An 18,772-nucleotide genomic window follows, 5' to 3' on the forward strand; every position below is an offset into this window, starting at 1 on the left:
TACAAGGCCAAATGTGTATCCTCGAATGCACTGTTGCCACTTGGGGCTAATGGCTGGACCCCACGTGCTGTCTCATTTGGAAAGAAGAAACTTAAGGGCATATGGTTTTCTACTGTTGGACTTCTTCAAAATGCCCATAATGTAAGGAGAACACTGCACTATTTTGTGTGGCCCATTCCAGGACAACAACACGCTCTTATTGCTAAAATAGTTCTGCTAGGAACATGAAGTAAAAAGAAATGTAAATAAAAAATAAAAACATAAGCTCTCTAGGTCTGTGATCCCATCATAAATGGAAGCAGCAGGCTAGGTATGAATGTGGCAAATGCATATTTGTGGCTTCTGTGCCATGAACCACAGAGCAGGTCAGCATTTCCTTAGCAAAGCCACACAGAGAAGCAACGACATAACTTGATCTACATAAGGGGCTGGCAACTTTTTCTGTAAATGGTCAGATATTAGAGATCTTAGGCTTTATAGGGTAAGGGGGGGAAAAAGTAAAGAATACTGTGCAGGTACTGATGTATAAGAGAAAAAAACAGATTCCCACAAAATCTTATCGACAAAAACCAAGAATGGATTCATAATAACTGAGTACAGTTTGTTGTAATATAGGTGCGTTAATGCAAACAGTGGGATTCTCTTCGAGGATGAGATTTCACCTGATTGGATTTCAAAGTCAGTGTCTCCTCTCATGACGCGGACTGTAGATGTCCATTGGTAAAAGCCATTCTGAGCCGTGGCGTGTATGACAACAGACAGCAGCCAGACTGGACCCCAGGACTACAGTTCGCTGATCCTTCACCCACATTAACGGGCATTAAGATTAGGCACCAAATACTTAGAATGAGTACAACACAACCCATAGGGAAGTTGAATCACTATGTTTACATCTGAAACTAACATAAACATTGTGTGTCAACTTGACTAAAAAAACAAAACAAAAACCCCGCCAAATAGAAATTAACTTAATGCAGTTAAGTTATATTCTTACCTTTAATTTTAAAAGCGTATGTTTTGATCTACATAGTGCAACACTAACAAAGGAACTGAAACAATTGTGAATATTCTTAATATATATTCACAAATATTTGTTCTTCTTTTATGTGAGTTCTCATACTTTTATTTTGCATTAGATTTTACTTATGTTATATTTAATAAAATATTGGGTTTTTAAAATATTTTATTTATTTATTTGACAGACAGAGATCACAAATAGGCAGAGAGAGAGAGGGGGAAGCAGGCTCCCCATGGAGCAGAGAGCCCGATGTGGGGCTCGATCCCAGGACTCTGGGATCATGACCTGAGCTGAAGGCAGAGGCTTTAACCCACTGAGCCACCCAGGCGCCCCAGTATTGTTTGTTTTTTAAAAAAAGATTAAACACCCATATTTTAATGTTTGCCATTCTAAGCTCTTTTGTTCCTTTTTCAAAGCACACTCATTTGTTTTAAAGTAAAGAGTGACTCCATGGTCTTCAACAGATACCTGGCATGAGCTCCTGTTCACCAGCGGTGGGAGGGGGGGCACATGACAACTGTGTATGTTGTATGAGAGCAAGAAAAGTTATACGCACTGTATCTGTTTGTGTAGTTTCCTACCTTTCCTGATAATTTTGCAAATTCGCTAATCTGAGAACTTCACAATTCACTGCAGAATGACTCCCCAAAAATGACATGAAAAAACAAAGTTAATGTTTTCTATTAATCTGTGCTAGGGAGACACTTAGGCACATCTAGAACACCGACAGCCACCATTGTCAATAATCAATATTTAAGCCTCTAAAAGGATGCTGTCTCCAAGAACAAAGCATGGGGGTCTGAGAGAGAAAACATGTGCTACAGTCGTCTTGATTTTATCAGGTAAACACTGTATGCTGTACGATAGAGAAGCCTTGGATTTTTCATCACTTTAAAGAGCTGAGTTCCTTTCAATGGTGAGATTGCTCCCAGCAGGAAGTAACTTTTAAAGGAGACGGTATCTTTAAATAGCTGTGTACGACGCAGTCTTTTAGTACAGAAAATAATGCACATACTTTAAATTTATCCAGGTAGAGTTATCTCCAGCTGGCCTCGCTCTTTCCCAGCAGCCCTTTCTTGATATGGAAGGAGGACCTTGGCATGCCTTTCTCAGAAACCTCTAAAGTTGCCCGACTGCTCTCGAGTCAAGCCCAACCTCTTGGGCACAGCAATGGGGCTTCCTTGGGGTCCAGACTCCAACAGTGGTTCTCAAAGTGTGGTCCTCAAACCACTAGAAGCAGTAGCAGAAGCAGCCAAGAATACGTGAGAAGTGTCCATTCCTGGGGCCCCTCTACCTGCAGAAACACACTGGCAGTGGGGCCCCTCGAGGGCCTCTAACCAGCCCAACAGGTGGTTCTGATGCCACCTGAGCTCCCAGCAGCCTAGATGCAATTTCCCCCATCCAACCTGACCCTCTTTCTGCATTAGCCCCTGTGTCTTACAGCGAAAGCACACTGCTGCCCTTCCTGGAAAAAGCCTGGCAACGCTCTCCTGATTGTCCAACCTGCTGCCTCACGAGACGCATTTCTGGCAAACCCAGAATGAAGACTGCCCCCTTGGTAAAGATGGCCCCAGGCCCTCCTCTTCCCCATCTTGATTGCAGTGTGTCACGCTCCCTCCAGAGGAAGTTAGCTCTTTGCTCACCTGCCTCCCCCACGTCAGACTGGGAGTCTGGCAAGGAAGCAGTCTTTGTCCCCTCCAGAACCCAGAGTGCTGCATTATAAAGAGGATGCACTCACTGCAGCAGGTGGCCTGTTTCAGTGCAGAGGTAAGCAAGCACCAGACAGAGCAACTGCTTCGTGGTGCAGTGCCTGTTGCCCAGAGTTCCAGAAGACTCTGACATCCCCCTCCCCCACGAGAACCACCACGTTGCAGTCAAGGGCTGCTACTCACTTTGCCTCTTGCGCAGTTCCTCCCCATCCCCCACAGAAAACAGAGGTAATTTTAAGGATCCCTGTGGCCTCCGGCGGCCCCACCATCTTCTCCCTCTGCTCTACAAAGACCGTCTAACTTGGGTCTCATCCATGATGACTGACGCTTACTGCGCGCTTACTGCACCATCAGCTCAGGCCAGCTGCTCTCTCCTTCCTTTACCTCTGCGTATTTTACTGTCCTTTGTTCCCTTGGTGGCTTCTGCACACTTCTGAGCTTTATGGGGTGGCGGGGGAGGGTGGTGGATGTGGGAGACAGTGTAGATCAAACTGCACTATCACAGCTGTTAATTTCCAGTGTGGGGCTCATCTTGCTTATGCAAGTGGTTTTTCGGTTTGGTTGGTTTTGTGTTGTTTTATGCTTCAGAGAAAGTTGGAGCTGGGAGGAACCTCAACTAAGTAGCTCAATTTCATTATTTTACAAGACTGGATACCGCAGCTGGGAGGTACTGAGCGACCTGGCCTATATTCTTTCTCATTAAAGACCTAGAAATTTTAAGTCTGGAGCCCTTCTGGAAGATTAAGGGTTATGAATACCGATCAGAAAATAATCAAGCACTTTAAATACTTGTATACCTATAGGTCCCATGGGTGGTAGAGATAAAAATGAAGATGCGGCTATTTTGGGGGAGAATGTTCACATTTAGTAGTATAGCTTGCAAAACCAGAGTTAACTCTAGCATGTATGTCAGCCTACCCAGCACTGCAGGGATACAAAAGAACCAGGTGTCTGAACTTCTGGCTCTTCGTGGACCTTATTGATGATATTTTAATCATGCTAGCATTCCTGCCAAATAAAACTCATTTTTCTTGACATGTGCGGTTTTTTACCTGAAAACATCATCATGTGTTGAAAGTTCCAGCCAATCTTGTGCCTTCTGCCCAAGTTGAGGAAGAAGGAGAGCGGGTAGATGTGCGCAGCTCTGCCCAGGAAGATGGCGACCTGACCACCAGGTGGAGGTTAAGGACCCAACAGCTTTCTAGAAAGGCAACTTCCCAGAGCCTCTGGCAGAGCAGAGAATGTTAGTGATGCTGTGATCCCTCATGACCAGGAGATAACTGCACAAAGACCAGGATGGTCGCATGAGGCAGCCAAGCTGTCCAGCCTCCCCTGAAACAAGTCTCAGCAGCAAGTGGGGATTCAGTTAGACAGCTTTCCCAGCATTCTGGCTCCCATCAGAGTTCATTTTGAACCTTTTAATGGGCTGTTGTAACTTCTTCTTTTTAAAGATTTTATTTATTTATTTGAGAGAGAGACTATGAGAGCAAGAGCACAAGCAGCGGGGAGGAGGCAGAGGAAGAGGGGGAGGCAAAGGGAGAGAGGGAGGCAGGCTCCCCATTGAGCAGAGAGCCTGATACGGGGCTTGATCCCAGGACCCCAGGATCGTGACCTGAGCCAAAGGCAGACACTTAACCGACTGAACCACCCAGGCATCTCTGTTATAACTTATTGATTTAATCACACTGATGTGGACCAAGTTTTCCATCTCTCTAAAAATGAGTCCAGAAATAAGCTCAGGCACCATGGCAGGGGTTGGGGGGGGGTGCATTGAGAGGAGCGAATCGTGGCTTGGGCTCCATGAGAAGGAAAGTCACAAAAAGAGCAAACGCCTACACTCCAGGTCAAACGGTAAAGAGCAAATGTCCTGGGTAAGAGTGCATATGCTTCAGTCAGAAGTAGAGAGCAGGGGCCCGAAAGGACCAGGAAGATGCTACAAGTGAGACACTTTGTGCGGACACACAAAGGACTCGGGCCACTGAAGGAGCACTCTTAACCCTCCTAAGACTCAACAGGAGGGGGAGATTTTTCTACCTAAGTGGCTTAAAAGTCTTCCAGAGGGAAGAGCCATGGAAATGGGGGAGTGTGGAAGCTGTGGACAGTGAAGAATTCAGGGAAACGGGTTATCCTTCACTTGCTGAGTTTAGAGTCTGGCAGAGAGTTGCATGCTGCCCTGGTCGCAGAAGGAAACCGCCGTGGGAGCCTCGGGAACAGGGAGCTTCTGGGCCAGCCGAGCACCAGCTGCCTGAGCTGCAGCTGTTTCAGATACAAGCCAGGGCGGAACTGTCTTCTGCCTCCTCCAGGGTAAAGGACTGTTTTTCTGCTTTTAGCTGCTTTTTTTTTCCCAATCTGTGCCCCTCCCAACCCCTCTGGTTCTGTGTTGTGTTGTTTTGTTTCGAACAGAAAGAAACAGGTAGCGCTTAAAAAGCACATTTTATCCCAGAAGCCACGCAAAGGTCCTCAAGTGGTAAGGGGCCTGCGGGACTCCCAGGGGGCTCCCTCCCACCCCCAGCTCACCCTCCCCGCAAGGCCCTCCTCTGTAAACAAGGGCTCCTCTCACTCTCTCTCCCCAGATGCTGTGCTCCGAATACAGATCTAGAGGGCATGTGAGGTCTTTTTGGAGCAAGAATGAGAACGCTGATCCTCCAGGTTTTTAGCTGTCAGTCTTGGTGAGTATGTAAATCCATCCAAAAGAGCCCCAGGTGAAGGAGATCACACTCTAACCAGAAGGACCCCTCACAGCAATAGGCCAGCCACAGTCACTATCCAACTGCTTGGTGAGTATCCCTTGATGCTCAAGCCCAGAAGAGAAAAACACTCCTTTTTTTATTTTTATTTTTTTTAAAGGTTACCCATGAGGCCTCAGAAAAAGCAAGCGTAAAGGCCCAGCAATAGGGGACGCTGTCTCAGTGTTTACAAATCTAGGCTGAGCTGAACTGCCACCATTCCAAGGCCCAGAGGAGTTCACGTCAATGAAAACAATAGGATCGGAGGCCAAGCGAGCAAAACTGTGAGCTGTGCACCCACAGCTGGGCATTCGCGTCCCTCCTTTCTTCAGAGAAGCCAATCCCTAAGCAGTGTCTCCCTTCCAAAAACTGCATTCACCATGGAACTAAGTCAAGGAACCAAGTATTTTTCCATTTTGTCTTTTCTTCCTCTCCTTTTTCTTTTCTTTTCTTTTTTTTTTTTTTGGAAAAAAATAAAGGGAGTCTTCTCCACTGTGATCTCTCACAGCCGGTATGCTCCAGGGAAAGCGGATTCATTGCCGGCAGGCCTCTCTGGGCAGTGTGAGGAAGGGCTGCCTGTGCAGTTGTAACAGTACTGCAGTTACTGTGCAGTAACAGAACCTTCACCTCTTCCAAACTGGGAACCTTCTGGATTGGAATTCATGTAGCAATGAAATAAAAATGATTCTGGGACTGACACAGTGGCCAACTTGCAGATCTGCTAAAAAGGGTGCTTTATGGGGCACCTGGATGGCTCAGTTGGTTGAGTATCTGACTCTTCATTTCAGCTCAGGTCACGGTCTCGGGGTCCTACATCCCACGTGCCATGTCGGGACTCAGCGCAGAGTCTGCTTCCCCCTCTTCCTCCCCCTTTGCCCCTCCCCTTGCATGCAGAGGTACATGCATGCTCTTCTCTCTCTCTAAAATAAATGACTAAATAAAATCTTTATAAATAAATAAATACATAAGTTAAGATAAATAAGAAAATAAATAAATAAAATAAATAAGAAGGGTGTTCTATAAAACAAGCTACCACCTGCCATGCCCCAGGTTAACAGGAAAACTGTGTTACACAGAACATGCAGAGAGGACAGCCTCAGATGAAAGCCGATCTTTCCACTGAATCCATTGAGTTTTATGAATCTTGTAAGCCTTTTTTTTTCTCATCAGGAAAACACCATCACGAACCAGCGCTGGCTCAGTCACCCACCCCAAACAGAAATTCTTATTATAGCTTCCCCAGCAGTGATCACTTGTCCACAGACAAAACAGTAGAACCAAAAAAAGGATACAAAAGCTCCAATGATGAACACAGGGCTGAAAACGTGCTTCTGGAAGGTAAACAGTGCCAGGCCCATGTAGGAGAAGATGAAATTCTCTGCCAGGAAGTGTAACACCTCAAAGAGCTGCACGGGATGGGAAAAGGAAGCCGTAAACTCTGTGGGGCGCCTCCCTTGTATGCACAACTGACTCATGAAGACCCAGGGCTTGCTCTCACCTGCTTTGTTCGACTGCGTGACTCCACGGACAGGTTGTTGTAGGTGTAATGAGCCTGCGTGATTCCGCAGAAAAGGACAGCCACAACACCTGGTGAGAGATTAAAAAAAAAAAAAAAAGAAAGAAAGAAAGAAAAAAGAATCAATGGGGAAAAAATGAAGCAGGAAAAAAATCCCCACTGAAACAAAAACTTCACGTGGGCAAGCCCAATATATCCAGCTTCCTGAACAGTTTGGGAAGTTTCCTATTACCAAAAGTTTGGAACAGTCTGGAAAGTTTTCCTATGGCCTGCCCCCACCACTCATACCAACCTTCCCTTCTTCTGACTGTCTTCCTTCAAAGCCAAGGTGCCTGAATTCCCTCCTTGCTCCAGTTTTAAAGGCATTCTCTCTCCTCTAAACTCCCACTGAATTTGGCATTTAGCATTCACTCTTTCAAAGAGGCTGTGGGGCACCTCATATCCATGGGACCCATCATATCCTTTTGCCATGTTCTCCTCTGTTCTTAGAACCAATGAATTTAATTGCGAGCAATTGCTTTCTGTTTGTGCATGGTCTAGGGTTTCAGACAAAATGGATCCGGAGTACTGTGCCATTTTTTCCCAAGGCTTGGTTACCTTGATTTAGGATTAATGGTAACCATTTTGTTTTGCAAGACAACTGATGCACCTGGACCGTGCCTTGACCTTTACAGATAATTGCCAAAGTTTAAAGAAGTGGGGTATATTATAGGGCTACCTATAAAGACATGTTGCATTATTTTGAAAAGAGAATTAATAGGGCTTCCCAACTACCTGGATTATGTATAGCAATCGCACTTGAGTTTTCTAGTGGAAAAATTCAGTGATTTTTTTTTTTTTTTTGATGAGAGAATGGGAAGAACTACAACCACAAGGTTACTTGTACTAATACATGAAACTGGCATCATAAACACATAGCATTGGAAAATAATGATAAAACAAACCAGAGCCAAAACAAGGATGAACTGTGTTCACATTCATCAGAGTAGATACAAAGTTACTCTTACAAAGATACAGATTTTGTATGTTGCTTTTTACTGTTCCTGAAAGAAGCAGCAATCTAAGGGATGATAACTGTTAAGAGGTTAATATGTTCATTAACCTCTGCAGCTAAACATCTGCTTGCAACTGGAACCAGTACTCAGAAACAGCTGAGCTTGAAGCAATAAACTTCATCCTTTAAAAATGTGTAGCTCTGGGAAACAAAACTATTCCTCAGGCAGAACACCAGCCTCCTTCAGCAACCCTCCATGCAGACGCTATGAGAGAGCTGAATGAACGCCACCGGACAGTTCCGCGAGGTCCCCTCCAGTATGCACAGCTCTGGCTGCCAGGAGGGGAAGGGTAGCCCACAGGTAGTGAAAACCCACCTGTGAAGCCACAGGCTTCCGCCAAAAGGAAGGTGCTCCAGGACATCAAGAAGAAGAGTGCCGTCTCCAGGAGGGGGAAGCAGTGCAGCTTGGTAAACTTGGTCACGTGGGCCTCTGTCAAGGAATTTGGCTCCGGGAACAAGTTATGGGGGCCACCAAGAACCACACTCAGTAAGCCCAGAACCCCCTTCCTTAAGGGCTATCCTTTCCCTACAACTCTTCTTTTGGGGGCCCCAAGGCTGCTGCTCGGTTTTTAAAGCAAGAAAAAGTAAGTTTTGCAGTAGAAAAGAGGTTATCAAGGGTTGGGAGAGAGGAGAGAGGAGGGTATTGTTTCTGTCTGCGGTGATGAGAAAGATCTGGAAACAGTGGGGACAGTGGCATGAACAATGTGGATGTACTTAATGCCACTGAATTATACACCTAAAATGCTTCAAATGGCCAACTGTGTTATACGTATTTTACCACAATTTAAAAAGATAGTAATGTAACATACCCAAAGCCATTTAACTGTACACTTCAAAAGGGTGAATTGTATGGTATGCAAATTTTACCTCAATAAAGCGGTCTTTAAAAAATGGAGTCTTCTAAAGCAATGGTCAGTAGGTTTTCTGTGTTCCTTACAATGCCCAGGCCTCTGAGGGGCTCGGTCGGCCTGAGGGGTGACTGGCAGGGAGTTCTAACAGCACTGGGGGTACCTCAGGCAGGGCCTGGGGAGGGAGATGAGGACAGTGAGACTCTGACCTCTGTGGGCCACTATGACCTGAGGCCAACAGCAGGTGCCTCACGAATACGTGAGAAATGAAGAAATAAAACGCACAACTCCTGGTACTGGTGTCACTTTCGGGACAGAGAGTCCCCTCCTAACACTGCCCTTCCAGTGCGCTAGCATGGAAGCCTTTCCTGAGTGCTCTCACCGAGCAGCCTGAGTCCCCAGGGCATCATGGGGGTCTCGGGGAAGGAAGTGATGGATCTGGGCCATCCAGTAGGGTAGCCACTAGCCACGAGGGGCTCCTGAACACCGGAAGTAGGGCTAGTCTGAGTTGGGAGATGCTGCAATAGCAAAATGCGTGCCACGTTGCAGAGGTTTAATTATAGAAATTGCACGTATGAAATCTCAGTGATAATCTGGATTTTGACTGCAGGCTGAGATGACGTGGCTGGCAGCTGTGGCTCCTGTGGCTTCGTACTGGACAGTGGGGATCTAAATGCCACCGAAAGAACATTTGACAAAGTACTTTGCACACCTGTCGAGGGGTGGTCTGCTCAGCCCGTGCTTTGCTTTACTGTTGCTTGGCTGGTTTTTGAAGTGAATAGGATACAATCCTTCACTTAAGGGAGGCTACCTTGCAGTAACAGCCACTGACGGCCCCAGGCAGTTACCGCCACAGTAGCCCATGTGACCCACAACAGCTGAAGGCAGGCTCCAGGCTCCAGTACTTTCCGGCCTGCTCCCTCCCGGCCTCCTGGCTCTCTCCCTGACTCCAAAACCAATGTCCTCCCCAAACTCCTATCTCCAGCTGCTCTGCCGGAGGGAGAGAATGCAGAGGTGGGGATGGAGCTAAGGCTAGAGTCACACTCCCAGACATTTTCTCAGAGGCCTAGCTAGCTACATACTCGACTGTCACATTTCACCAAAGGGACACATTTCAGGAGCCCCCACCCCTACCCCCTGACCCTACTGGAAGCATCGATTAAAGATTCATTTCTGGAAGAAAAAAAAAAATGAAACCATTTCTGAGAGGAAGAATTGAGACCTTGCTCTTGCGAGTATACTAGCACCCAATCCTGCCCAGGCAGGGGCAGAAAGCACAGAAAGGATATTAGAGCAGTCACAACGCCCGTCACGGCTCCCATGGTGAAAGAGCCACTAAATATGCCTAGAAAAATGCCCACTGATTTAAAAAAGGCAGCAGCATCAAAGGCATGCGTGTTCAGCCCCGCCGGCTGGTAGGCAACAATAGACCTGGGGTTTAAAAAGAAGAGGGAGTTAAAACGGAGCACGCTCACTTTATACAATGGTATCCACACTCAGCCCAGCACTCCCCCCACAGCCCTCGCGTCATGCTGCCATCAGCATTTGGATCACTGCCAAGTGGACAAAGCAGCGTAACTTTATCAGTGGAGAAAAACACCTGGTTCAATCTTTAACACTTTTAAGATAAGCGTCTGAATTGAGCCCAGAGCCTTCCGGAAGCCGGAGGCTTTCTTCCCCCGGGGCAGAGTAATATTGTTACTTACGAGGACAGGACAATGGCAACAGCATCATTCAGGACGCTTTCCCCGAACAGAAGTGCGTAAAGGTCCACGTCTGCGTGCAATTCATTAAATATTGCCAGTACAGTCACTAAAAATGGGCAGGAAGCATATCAGTGAGTTGCAGCTTAAGCCACGTATAAACGTATAGAGCCAATTCCTACCTTTGGTAGAACAGGGCAGTTTGGGAGACAAACGAAACAAAATGAAAATGACAGTTGTCCTGATCTGAGTGAGGTCTGATAGGAGGCTCCATCCTAAGAACACCACCTCGTCACCCTGCGCTCTCCAGTGCAATCCCATCACACTCAGAAATGACCTCTGTTACAGAACTTTAAGGAATAATCACAGTGAATGTGTTTGGCTCCACTGGTAGAGTGAAATCTCTCTAAAGGCAGAAACCCTTTTCCCACTGACCACTGCATTCACAGAACCCAAAATTTAAATATTTTTAAAAATATATTTATGCATTTAAAACTAGGAAGAGACCCCATCATATGTTAATGTACTTATTTTTAAAAAGATTTTATGTATTTATCTGAGAGAAAGAGAGAGCGCGCCAGTGAGCATGAGTGGGGGGAGGCACAGAGAGAGAAGCAGGATCCCCGCTGAGCAGGGACCCGACTTGGGGCTCGATTCCAGGACCCTGGGATCATGACCTGAGCCGAAGGCAGATGCTTAACCAACTCAGCCACCCAGGCACCCCTTAACGTACATATTTTTGATGAAAAATAATTATATTTTCCAAAACAAAAAAAAAAATCAGTGAGAAGAGAGCCATTTGTTTGATAGTTTTTCAGCTCTCTTCAGTATCTAGACTAGTGGAAGACTGATGGTTCTCTTATCTCTTTCAGCACTTGACCACCAGATAGTCAACAGCGCATGTTATGCAGCCTCTGGAAAACCCTACTCCACTAGACACATGTGAAAAAATGAAAGTAAAAAGACAAATAATGAGGGCGCCTGGGTGCCTCAGTCAGTTGAGCGTCTGACACTTGATGCTGGCTCAGGTCCTGATCTCACAGGATGGTGAGACTAAGCCCCAGAGCGCTGTGCTCAGCAGGAGTTCGCTTGGATATTGTCCCCCTCTGCCCCTTCCCCCACTCGCTCTCTCCCTCACCATCTCTCTCACCCTCTTGAAAGTAAATAAATAAATCTTTTTAAAAAAGACAAACAGGGGCGCCTGGGTGGTTCAGTGGATTAAGCTGCTGCCTTCGGCTCAGGTCATGATCTCAGGGTCCTGGGATCGAGCCCCGCATCGGGCTCTCTGCTCAGCAGGGAGCCTGCTTCCCCCTCTGTTTCTGCCTGCCTCTCTGCCTACTTGTGATCTCTCTCTCTGTCAAATAAAATAAATAAAATTAAAAAAAAAAAGACAAACAATGTGTTAGTATTATTAATTTAATGATTTACATTAGTCTGGACCCCCTGTCCCCGTGAAGGCATTTTAGAGTCCCTCAACCGCAGCATGACGGTCATTTGGGGCCAGTGGATTCTTGATGGTGGGCGGCTGCCCTGTGCCCTGTAGGATGTGCAGAAGCACTCTTGGCCTCTACCCACTAGATACCAGTAGCGTCACATGCTCCCGGCTGACTGGGACAGCCAGATGTGTCTCCAGACGTTGCCAATGTATCCTGAGGGGCACAAACCACCCTCTTGGTGAAGTACCACTGTTCCAGATAAACAACTGTTTCAGCAGGCAGGCAGGCAGGCAGGCTCCTCTCCACACTCACGCCCAACCACCTTCTGCTTCATTCGTTTCTACCATAAGGACTTTAAAAACTAAAAGCTCGCCTCCCCAGCTTCTCCTGCAGTGATTATCACTTCTTCTTGCCTGGAGGACAGTGGACAGATGGATGTAACACAGTCATCTCGCCTCCAGTGGGCAACAAATGTGCATCTGAAACACAAGGGCAGTGCCCTGGAGAGACGGGATGCCCAGACACCTGACTGCCGCGGGAGCTGGGCCACCAGCTGAGGGACGTAAGGTAAAAGAGACAACTCTCTATTTAAGCTCCTATGAACCAGCTTGTTCCGTTATTTGCAACCAAAGGCATTACTAACACACACAATTAGAAAATAAACCCAAACGAATATTTTACCTTTGTGAGTTATTACAAGCTAACCCCTCTTTTAACCATCACCCAGTGCAGGCAATGGAATTTTGCCAGCCCCCACCAGAAGCCCACCTCTATGCTGCATCCTAATTTCAAGCCCCTTCTCTTACTTAAACGTAACCACCAACCTCATTTTATAGTAATCATTTTCCTGCATTTCCTTACAGTTTGATCACCCAAGGTTATTCCCCGACACTACTGCTTAGGTTTTGTCCATTTTTAAATTGAGTTTTTGAAATTTTTTTTTTTTACATCTTGTTTATTGCCTGGGCTCCTCATCTGCTCCTCTCTGTCAACTCTATCCACGATGCCTATCGTTTGTTTACTCCTCTCAGTTCTGAATTTTCCAATCCTGATGTTCACAGTGCTTTCATAACTTCTATCATTTTCCAAGTTTCCTTTTTAAAAAAAAAAAAAAAAAGATTTTATTTATTTGAGAGAGAGAGAATGAGAGAGCACAAGCAAGTTACCAGGGCAGGGGAGAGCAGAGGGAGAGGGACAAGCAGACCCAGTGCTGAATGCGGAGCCGACGCGGGGCTCGATCCCATGATTCTGAAATCATGACTGAAGCAGAAAGCAAGAGTCCGAAGTTCAACCAACTGAGCCACCCAGGTACCCCCTGAATTTCCTTTAGCTTCTATCGAAATATTAGTAATATTCTGCTTTGGTACCCTATTTTGCTGATATTACTTAATTATCTGCAACTTTATTATTCAGAGGGGCTATCCTCATTTTTTCTTACAGTATGGTTGCATGAAGTAGGATCTCAATCCACTTCGAGCTGCTCATTTTAAGAAGGTGGGAAGGGGAAGACCCAGACTAGTTTTCCTCGTTTCGTGGCTCTAGGGCTCCCTCTGCTGGTTTTACATTGAAATACTGAAAATGCGGCCTCCAAGCGTAGCCACCCTTAATACTCACGAAATACTTCCTCTGGTCTCTTTTCTCCATGGGTGTCTGAGCTTTCTTTCTCCTTTGATGCCCTGTCACGCAGGGTCTGTGGTCCTTAGCGGTTCCTTTTCAGGGAGTGGCTCTGTCCTTCCAGAGAGATTTTCACTGGGTATTTTTCAAGAGCCCTGAGGGCTCGGGTCACCTCAGCAGCCTCACACCTCCTCGGGTGTCCTCGCTGTCACCCACAGATTGGAGCCTGTGTAGTGCATCCCAGCTTTCACTGTTGCTATCCGATACCTACCAAGTTCTTTACTCTGAGTGGGGACCCTTCCTTTTGAGCGTGAATACTTGGGGGAAAGTTCCCCGTTTCCACCTGCACAGCTGCAGTTCCGACCCGAGTCTCGTCGCTGCTGGTGGTCTGACCCCAGCAGATAATATCTGGGGACCCATACGTACTCTGTCAACCAGCTGTATCCCTGCTGTCCTGCTTCCTCCTTTTCTATTAGGGCTTAAGGAAGATTCTAAAACTACACTGTTCCCATCATTCTCTCCTTTTCAAAAAGTTTCATTCATTTATTGCGAGGAAGCAAAGAACAGCTTGGAGAGGAAAGATGTGGACTCTGTCACGAGGCTGCTCCAGGTAATTATACATCCACATGCTCGAATCACTATGGGGGGCATCGCCAGAAGGCATACTTCCTGGAGGACATGTCATCTTCATAACACAAGACACAAGGTCAGTCTCTTCTATCCATCCTTAAATACAGTTTATCAAGTAACACAAAAGGAAAAAAATTGGGGGATTTGGCTAAAAAATTCTTATTTTCTGGAGTATCTATTATATGAACAGTATCTGTGGGTCCTTCCAGAAAACCTGTGGGGGTGAATTTTATCTGTCAACTTGACTAGGCCATGAGGCCTCAGATATTTGATTAAACATGATTCTGGGTTTGTCTGTGAGGTTTTGGATGAGATTAACATTTGAGTCAGAAGACTCAGTAAAGCAGATTGCCCGCCCCGTTGTTGGTCGGACTCATCCAGTTGGCTGAAGGCTGAGTGAGGAAAACTTTGCTCTTGCTTCCCGTCTTTCAGCTGGGACAACGGTCTCCTCCTGTCTTTGGACCAGACTGGAAGGACAGCATTGGCTTTCCCAGTTTTTAGGCCTTCAGTCAGCAGATCTGGGGACTTCTAAGCCTCCACAGTCATATGGCCACTTCTTCATATTCACTTGATCTCTTTTCTTACTTTTTTGCTCTCTCTCTCTCCACACACGTATGTGTGTACACACACACACACACACACACACACACACACACACACACACACACACACCCCTATTAATTCTGTTTCTCTGAAGAACCAGACTAATATAAAACCTTTATTCTACTAGTTTAGCATTATGTGACATAAGAATTATCTTGTTTGGGGGCACCTGGGTGGCCTAATTGGTTAAGTATCTGACTTTGGCTCAGGTCATGATCTTGATGGGTCCTAGGATTGAGCCCCTCACTGGGCTCCCAGCTCAGCGGGGAGTCTTCTTGGCTCTCTCCTTCTCCCTCTGCCCCTACCCTGCTCATGCTTGCTCTTTCAAATAAATACAATCTTAAAAAAAGAATTATAATGTTTTAACCCAATATTGATGAAAAATTGACAATGCTAATAACAACAAAAATAAGGACTAATCAAAAAGCAGGCACTATGACAAACGTTTTATAACCTCTTTTAGTCCTCACCCCTAGGTGGGTAGTACTATCATTTCCCCTAATTCAGAGAAGAGAAAACAGGCCCTGTCTGATGGGCTGCTTTCTGCTGTAGAAACTCCCAAAATCTCAGTGGTTGAACCCAAGCGAAGTTTTAGCCATTGCTCATATGACATGTCCACCCGAACTTGGTACTGGAGCCTCTGGTCACACCAGTCACTTGGGGACTCAAGTCTGGTGGAGGCTAATCTCAATGAACAGAACACAGGGCTGGCAACCCAGGAGACCTGGGAACCAGGACTTTATCAGTCAGGGTCCTGGCAGGAGAGAGATAAGACCCTTAAACTGAGCAATTTGAGAAGTATTTAACGAAGGGAGTGTTTATGGAAATGTGGGCAGAGTATGGGAAAAACCACAAGAGAGAGATAGTATGTATTGCTGAAAACAGGGACTATCCTATACTATGCCTGGGCCCAGAGGGTCCAGAGAAGGCATGACTGCCTGAGCCAGGAGCCATGCAGAGAGGGTCCCCTGATAGATCAGTGTCCCCTGATCAAGGAACACAACCAGCCCACAGGACCCTGCATCTCTACCCTCCTTCCAGTTGCCCACTGGTGCTCCCCTCTGGACAAATCCAATGGGAAGCCAGACAGCAAAGGAAACTTTGGAATCTTCCATACAAATCAGCCTCCTGGAGCCCAAAAGAGGGTGGAGAAGGGTGGTGAGTTAATCTGGAGGGGGAAACAGAAGCCATTCCACATAGCCACCAATGGGCTATGAGAACTTAGCTCACAGCCAAGTCCAAAGATTTAGTGAAGCAGGGGGGGTTGAGCGCCATGATTTTCAAGAGCCCTTTTGACTTTAAACACCACTTTCCTGCAATTCTACAGTTAGCAGTAGTAAAACAAAACAAAGATGTACAGCTAGCTCACTTAACTTGTGACAAGAAAGGCTTGCTTACAGCTTACAGAGTTAATACTCATAGCAATGAACAATTACACGGTCCCGGTCTTAATTGGGCTCCTCTGATTTTCAATTTCTCATTCTCCCTGCCCATCCCTTCATAGAACAATGCAAGGACCCCCGTGTGCCCCTCCTGAGCCAGGCTGTGCCTGAGCAAGAGAAGCAGTGTATGTGGGGACAACTGGAAGATGATGGAGGGGGTGACAGACTGGGTGAGTGGCTTCTCAAGGTAGAGAGTAAAGGGGCTGCTCCCCCAACAGAGGGACCCTTGAAATCAGACAGAGCTGTCACCAGGGCTGTTTCTAGCCAGACAGGGACTAAGAAATGCCAGGTAATTGCCTGAAGATCTCTGATAAAGGCATTTTCTGGAAAGTAGTGAGAAAAAATAAGAGGGCAGATGTAGGACGAAGGAAAATTCAAGAACCTGAATCTGCTCATTCAACGCATGAAGTTGTCCCCGAGCACTTCATCTGTGTACTGAAGAGCACTTAGCACCTGCCAACACTCAGTAACGAGTGGTGAGTATCGTTACACACAAACCAGGCTTGACTCAAGAGCTGTGGGATCGAGCAGCTGAATAAGTAAAGGCAGAGAGTGTAGGCAGGTGGCATACTGGAACAAAGTCACAAAGGATATGCAAGAGACTAAGCAGCCCTGGTGACACAACTAGAGAATTACTCTCTGACAAGCCCATGAGCAGGCCTGGTCAAGTTTACGAGGGGCGTAAAAGTGATAGAATCAAAATGAGAGGAACCACTTCCTCGTGATGCACGGCAAGGAGGAGCAAGTCATTTTCTCTGGTGGCTGTTGGAGATGTGCTCTGGGTGGAAAACGTACATTTTCCTCTGCTGAGCTGTGGGTCTGTCTAAAGTAATAGTCCATGTGGCGCCCCGACACATAACCACACAAGAAAGGTGGCTGCGGGTCACAGAGCCACCTACACAACCGCACACATATGGTGTCCCCTTCCACAGGAAGACCGGAAGACTGGTGTCTCGAGCCCAGTGTGATGTACTCAGGGACAAGGACTCGGATTTCTTCATTATCAGTCAAGACCACTACGTATACCGATACCGGAATTTTGGTTTGATGTAGCAGACACAAGGAGTCAATCTGGTCTTTTGGCCCCTTCTAACTTTACACTCAAGTTTTTATTTCTTTTATGGCCCAAGTTTTCAAACGATAGATTTTTAGGAAGTTGGTAAAAGGCTTTTAATTTACAAAAACAGTCCACATTTCAGAAAGATTTCCATTAAAAAGCAGTTAAAGTTAATGTTCCGGTGTTTAATAAGCTTAAACTTTCAACCTTCTAAAACTTTCATTTATATAAAACCCTTACTGTGCCAATCTTCACAGGCCAAATAACAACGCTGTGTCATAGTGATGCCTTCCATTAATTTCTACCACAGCATGGACGCATTAAATGGAAGGAAACAATTAGGAAGATAATCTGAAAAAAAAATAAGCCTTTCTATCCAATTAAATGAAGCAATACTAATAGGTCAGAAAACAACATGAAGTGAACTTTATATGACAGTAACTTCCCTTTGCTTAATGGTGGTACTAGTGTAAGAAGTTAGCAATAAAGTTATAGACAAGGGGGCACCTGGGTGGCTCAGTTGGTTAAGCATCTGACTCTTGGTTTCAGCTCAGGTTGTGATCTCAGGGTGGCGAGATCGAGCCCCACACTGGGCTCCTTGCTCTGCGGGAAGTCTGCTTGAGATTCTCTTCCTCTCCCTTTGCCCCTCTACCCCTGTTCTCTCAAATAAATTTTTTTTAAAAAGCTTTTTTTTTTTTAAGTTACAGATGAGTATAGTTAGTAGTATGTTTTCAGAGAGACTAAACACCTGTCTTAGAAATCTCTGCCTAAGCCAGATGTGGATAGAGACTGACGTGATTAGCAGATGCTATGGTCAATGGTTTACATGTGTTCGTTCATTTAATGTTCATGATAGCCCTGGGAAATAGGTATCATTAATCCTACTTCTTGAATGAGGAAACTGACACGGAGGAGAGAAGGTGTGCACAGGCCCACCTGGTCAGTGGCTGGAGGGTCTCGGACTCAAACTTCCACCTGCAACTCCACTTCCCGGCACTCGTTTTTTTTTTTTTAATATTTTATTTATTTATTTGACAGGCAGAGATCACAAGTAGGCAGAGAGGCAGGAAGAGAGAGAGGAAGAGAAGCAGGCCCCCTGCCGAGCAGAGAGCCCGATGTGGGGCTTGGTCCCAGGACCCTGGGATCATGACCTGAGCCGAAGGCAGAGGCTTTAACCCACTGAGCCACCCAGGCGCCCCCGGCACTCTTTTTCCAAACCCAGGGTGCTTCAACCGGCCAAGTCTTTGATACCAGTTTACTTAGTGTTTGGAATAAAGTATGGCAGTAAGAGAGGTCAATGGTTTTTGGAACAGTGGCAGTTTTCAGAGCCACACAACTGTCAGCCCCAGCATGTGTAGCTATCTAAATTCAAATTACTTAACACAAAATAAAATTTTAAAGTCAGTTCTTCAGTTG

General features: G+C 46.1%; 1 protein-coding gene across 2 annotated transcripts in view; it reads right to left on the reverse strand.

Annotated features, from left to right (window-relative positions):
• The window catches only part of SLC9A7 (solute carrier family 9 member A7), a 138,932-nt gene that overhangs the window by 43,701 nt on the left and 76,459 nt on the right, over positions 1–18,772 (reverse strand). For both annotated transcript variants that reach the window (XM_032329785.1, XM_032329784.1), the window contains exons 6-11: positions 10,578–10,683; positions 10,161–10,302; positions 8,340–8,445; positions 6,952–7,040; positions 6,746–6,859; positions 3,780–3,891 (exon numbers count right to left, since the gene is read on the reverse strand). In XM_032329785.1, coding sequence (XP_032185676.1) covers positions 3,780–3,891; positions 6,746–6,859; positions 6,952–7,040; positions 8,340–8,445; positions 10,161–10,302; positions 10,578–10,683 — 669 coding nt within the window. The remainder of the gene's footprint in view (positions 1–3,779; positions 3,892–6,745; positions 6,860–6,951; positions 7,041–8,339; positions 8,446–10,160; positions 10,303–10,577; positions 10,684–18,772) is intronic.

Source organism: Mustela erminea, chromosome X (genome assembly GCF_009829155.1).
Source record: "Mustela erminea isolate mMusErm1 chromosome X, mMusErm1.Pri, whole genome shotgun sequence".
NCBI classification, from domain to species: Eukaryota; Metazoa; Chordata; class Mammalia; order Carnivora; family Mustelidae; genus Mustela; species Mustela erminea.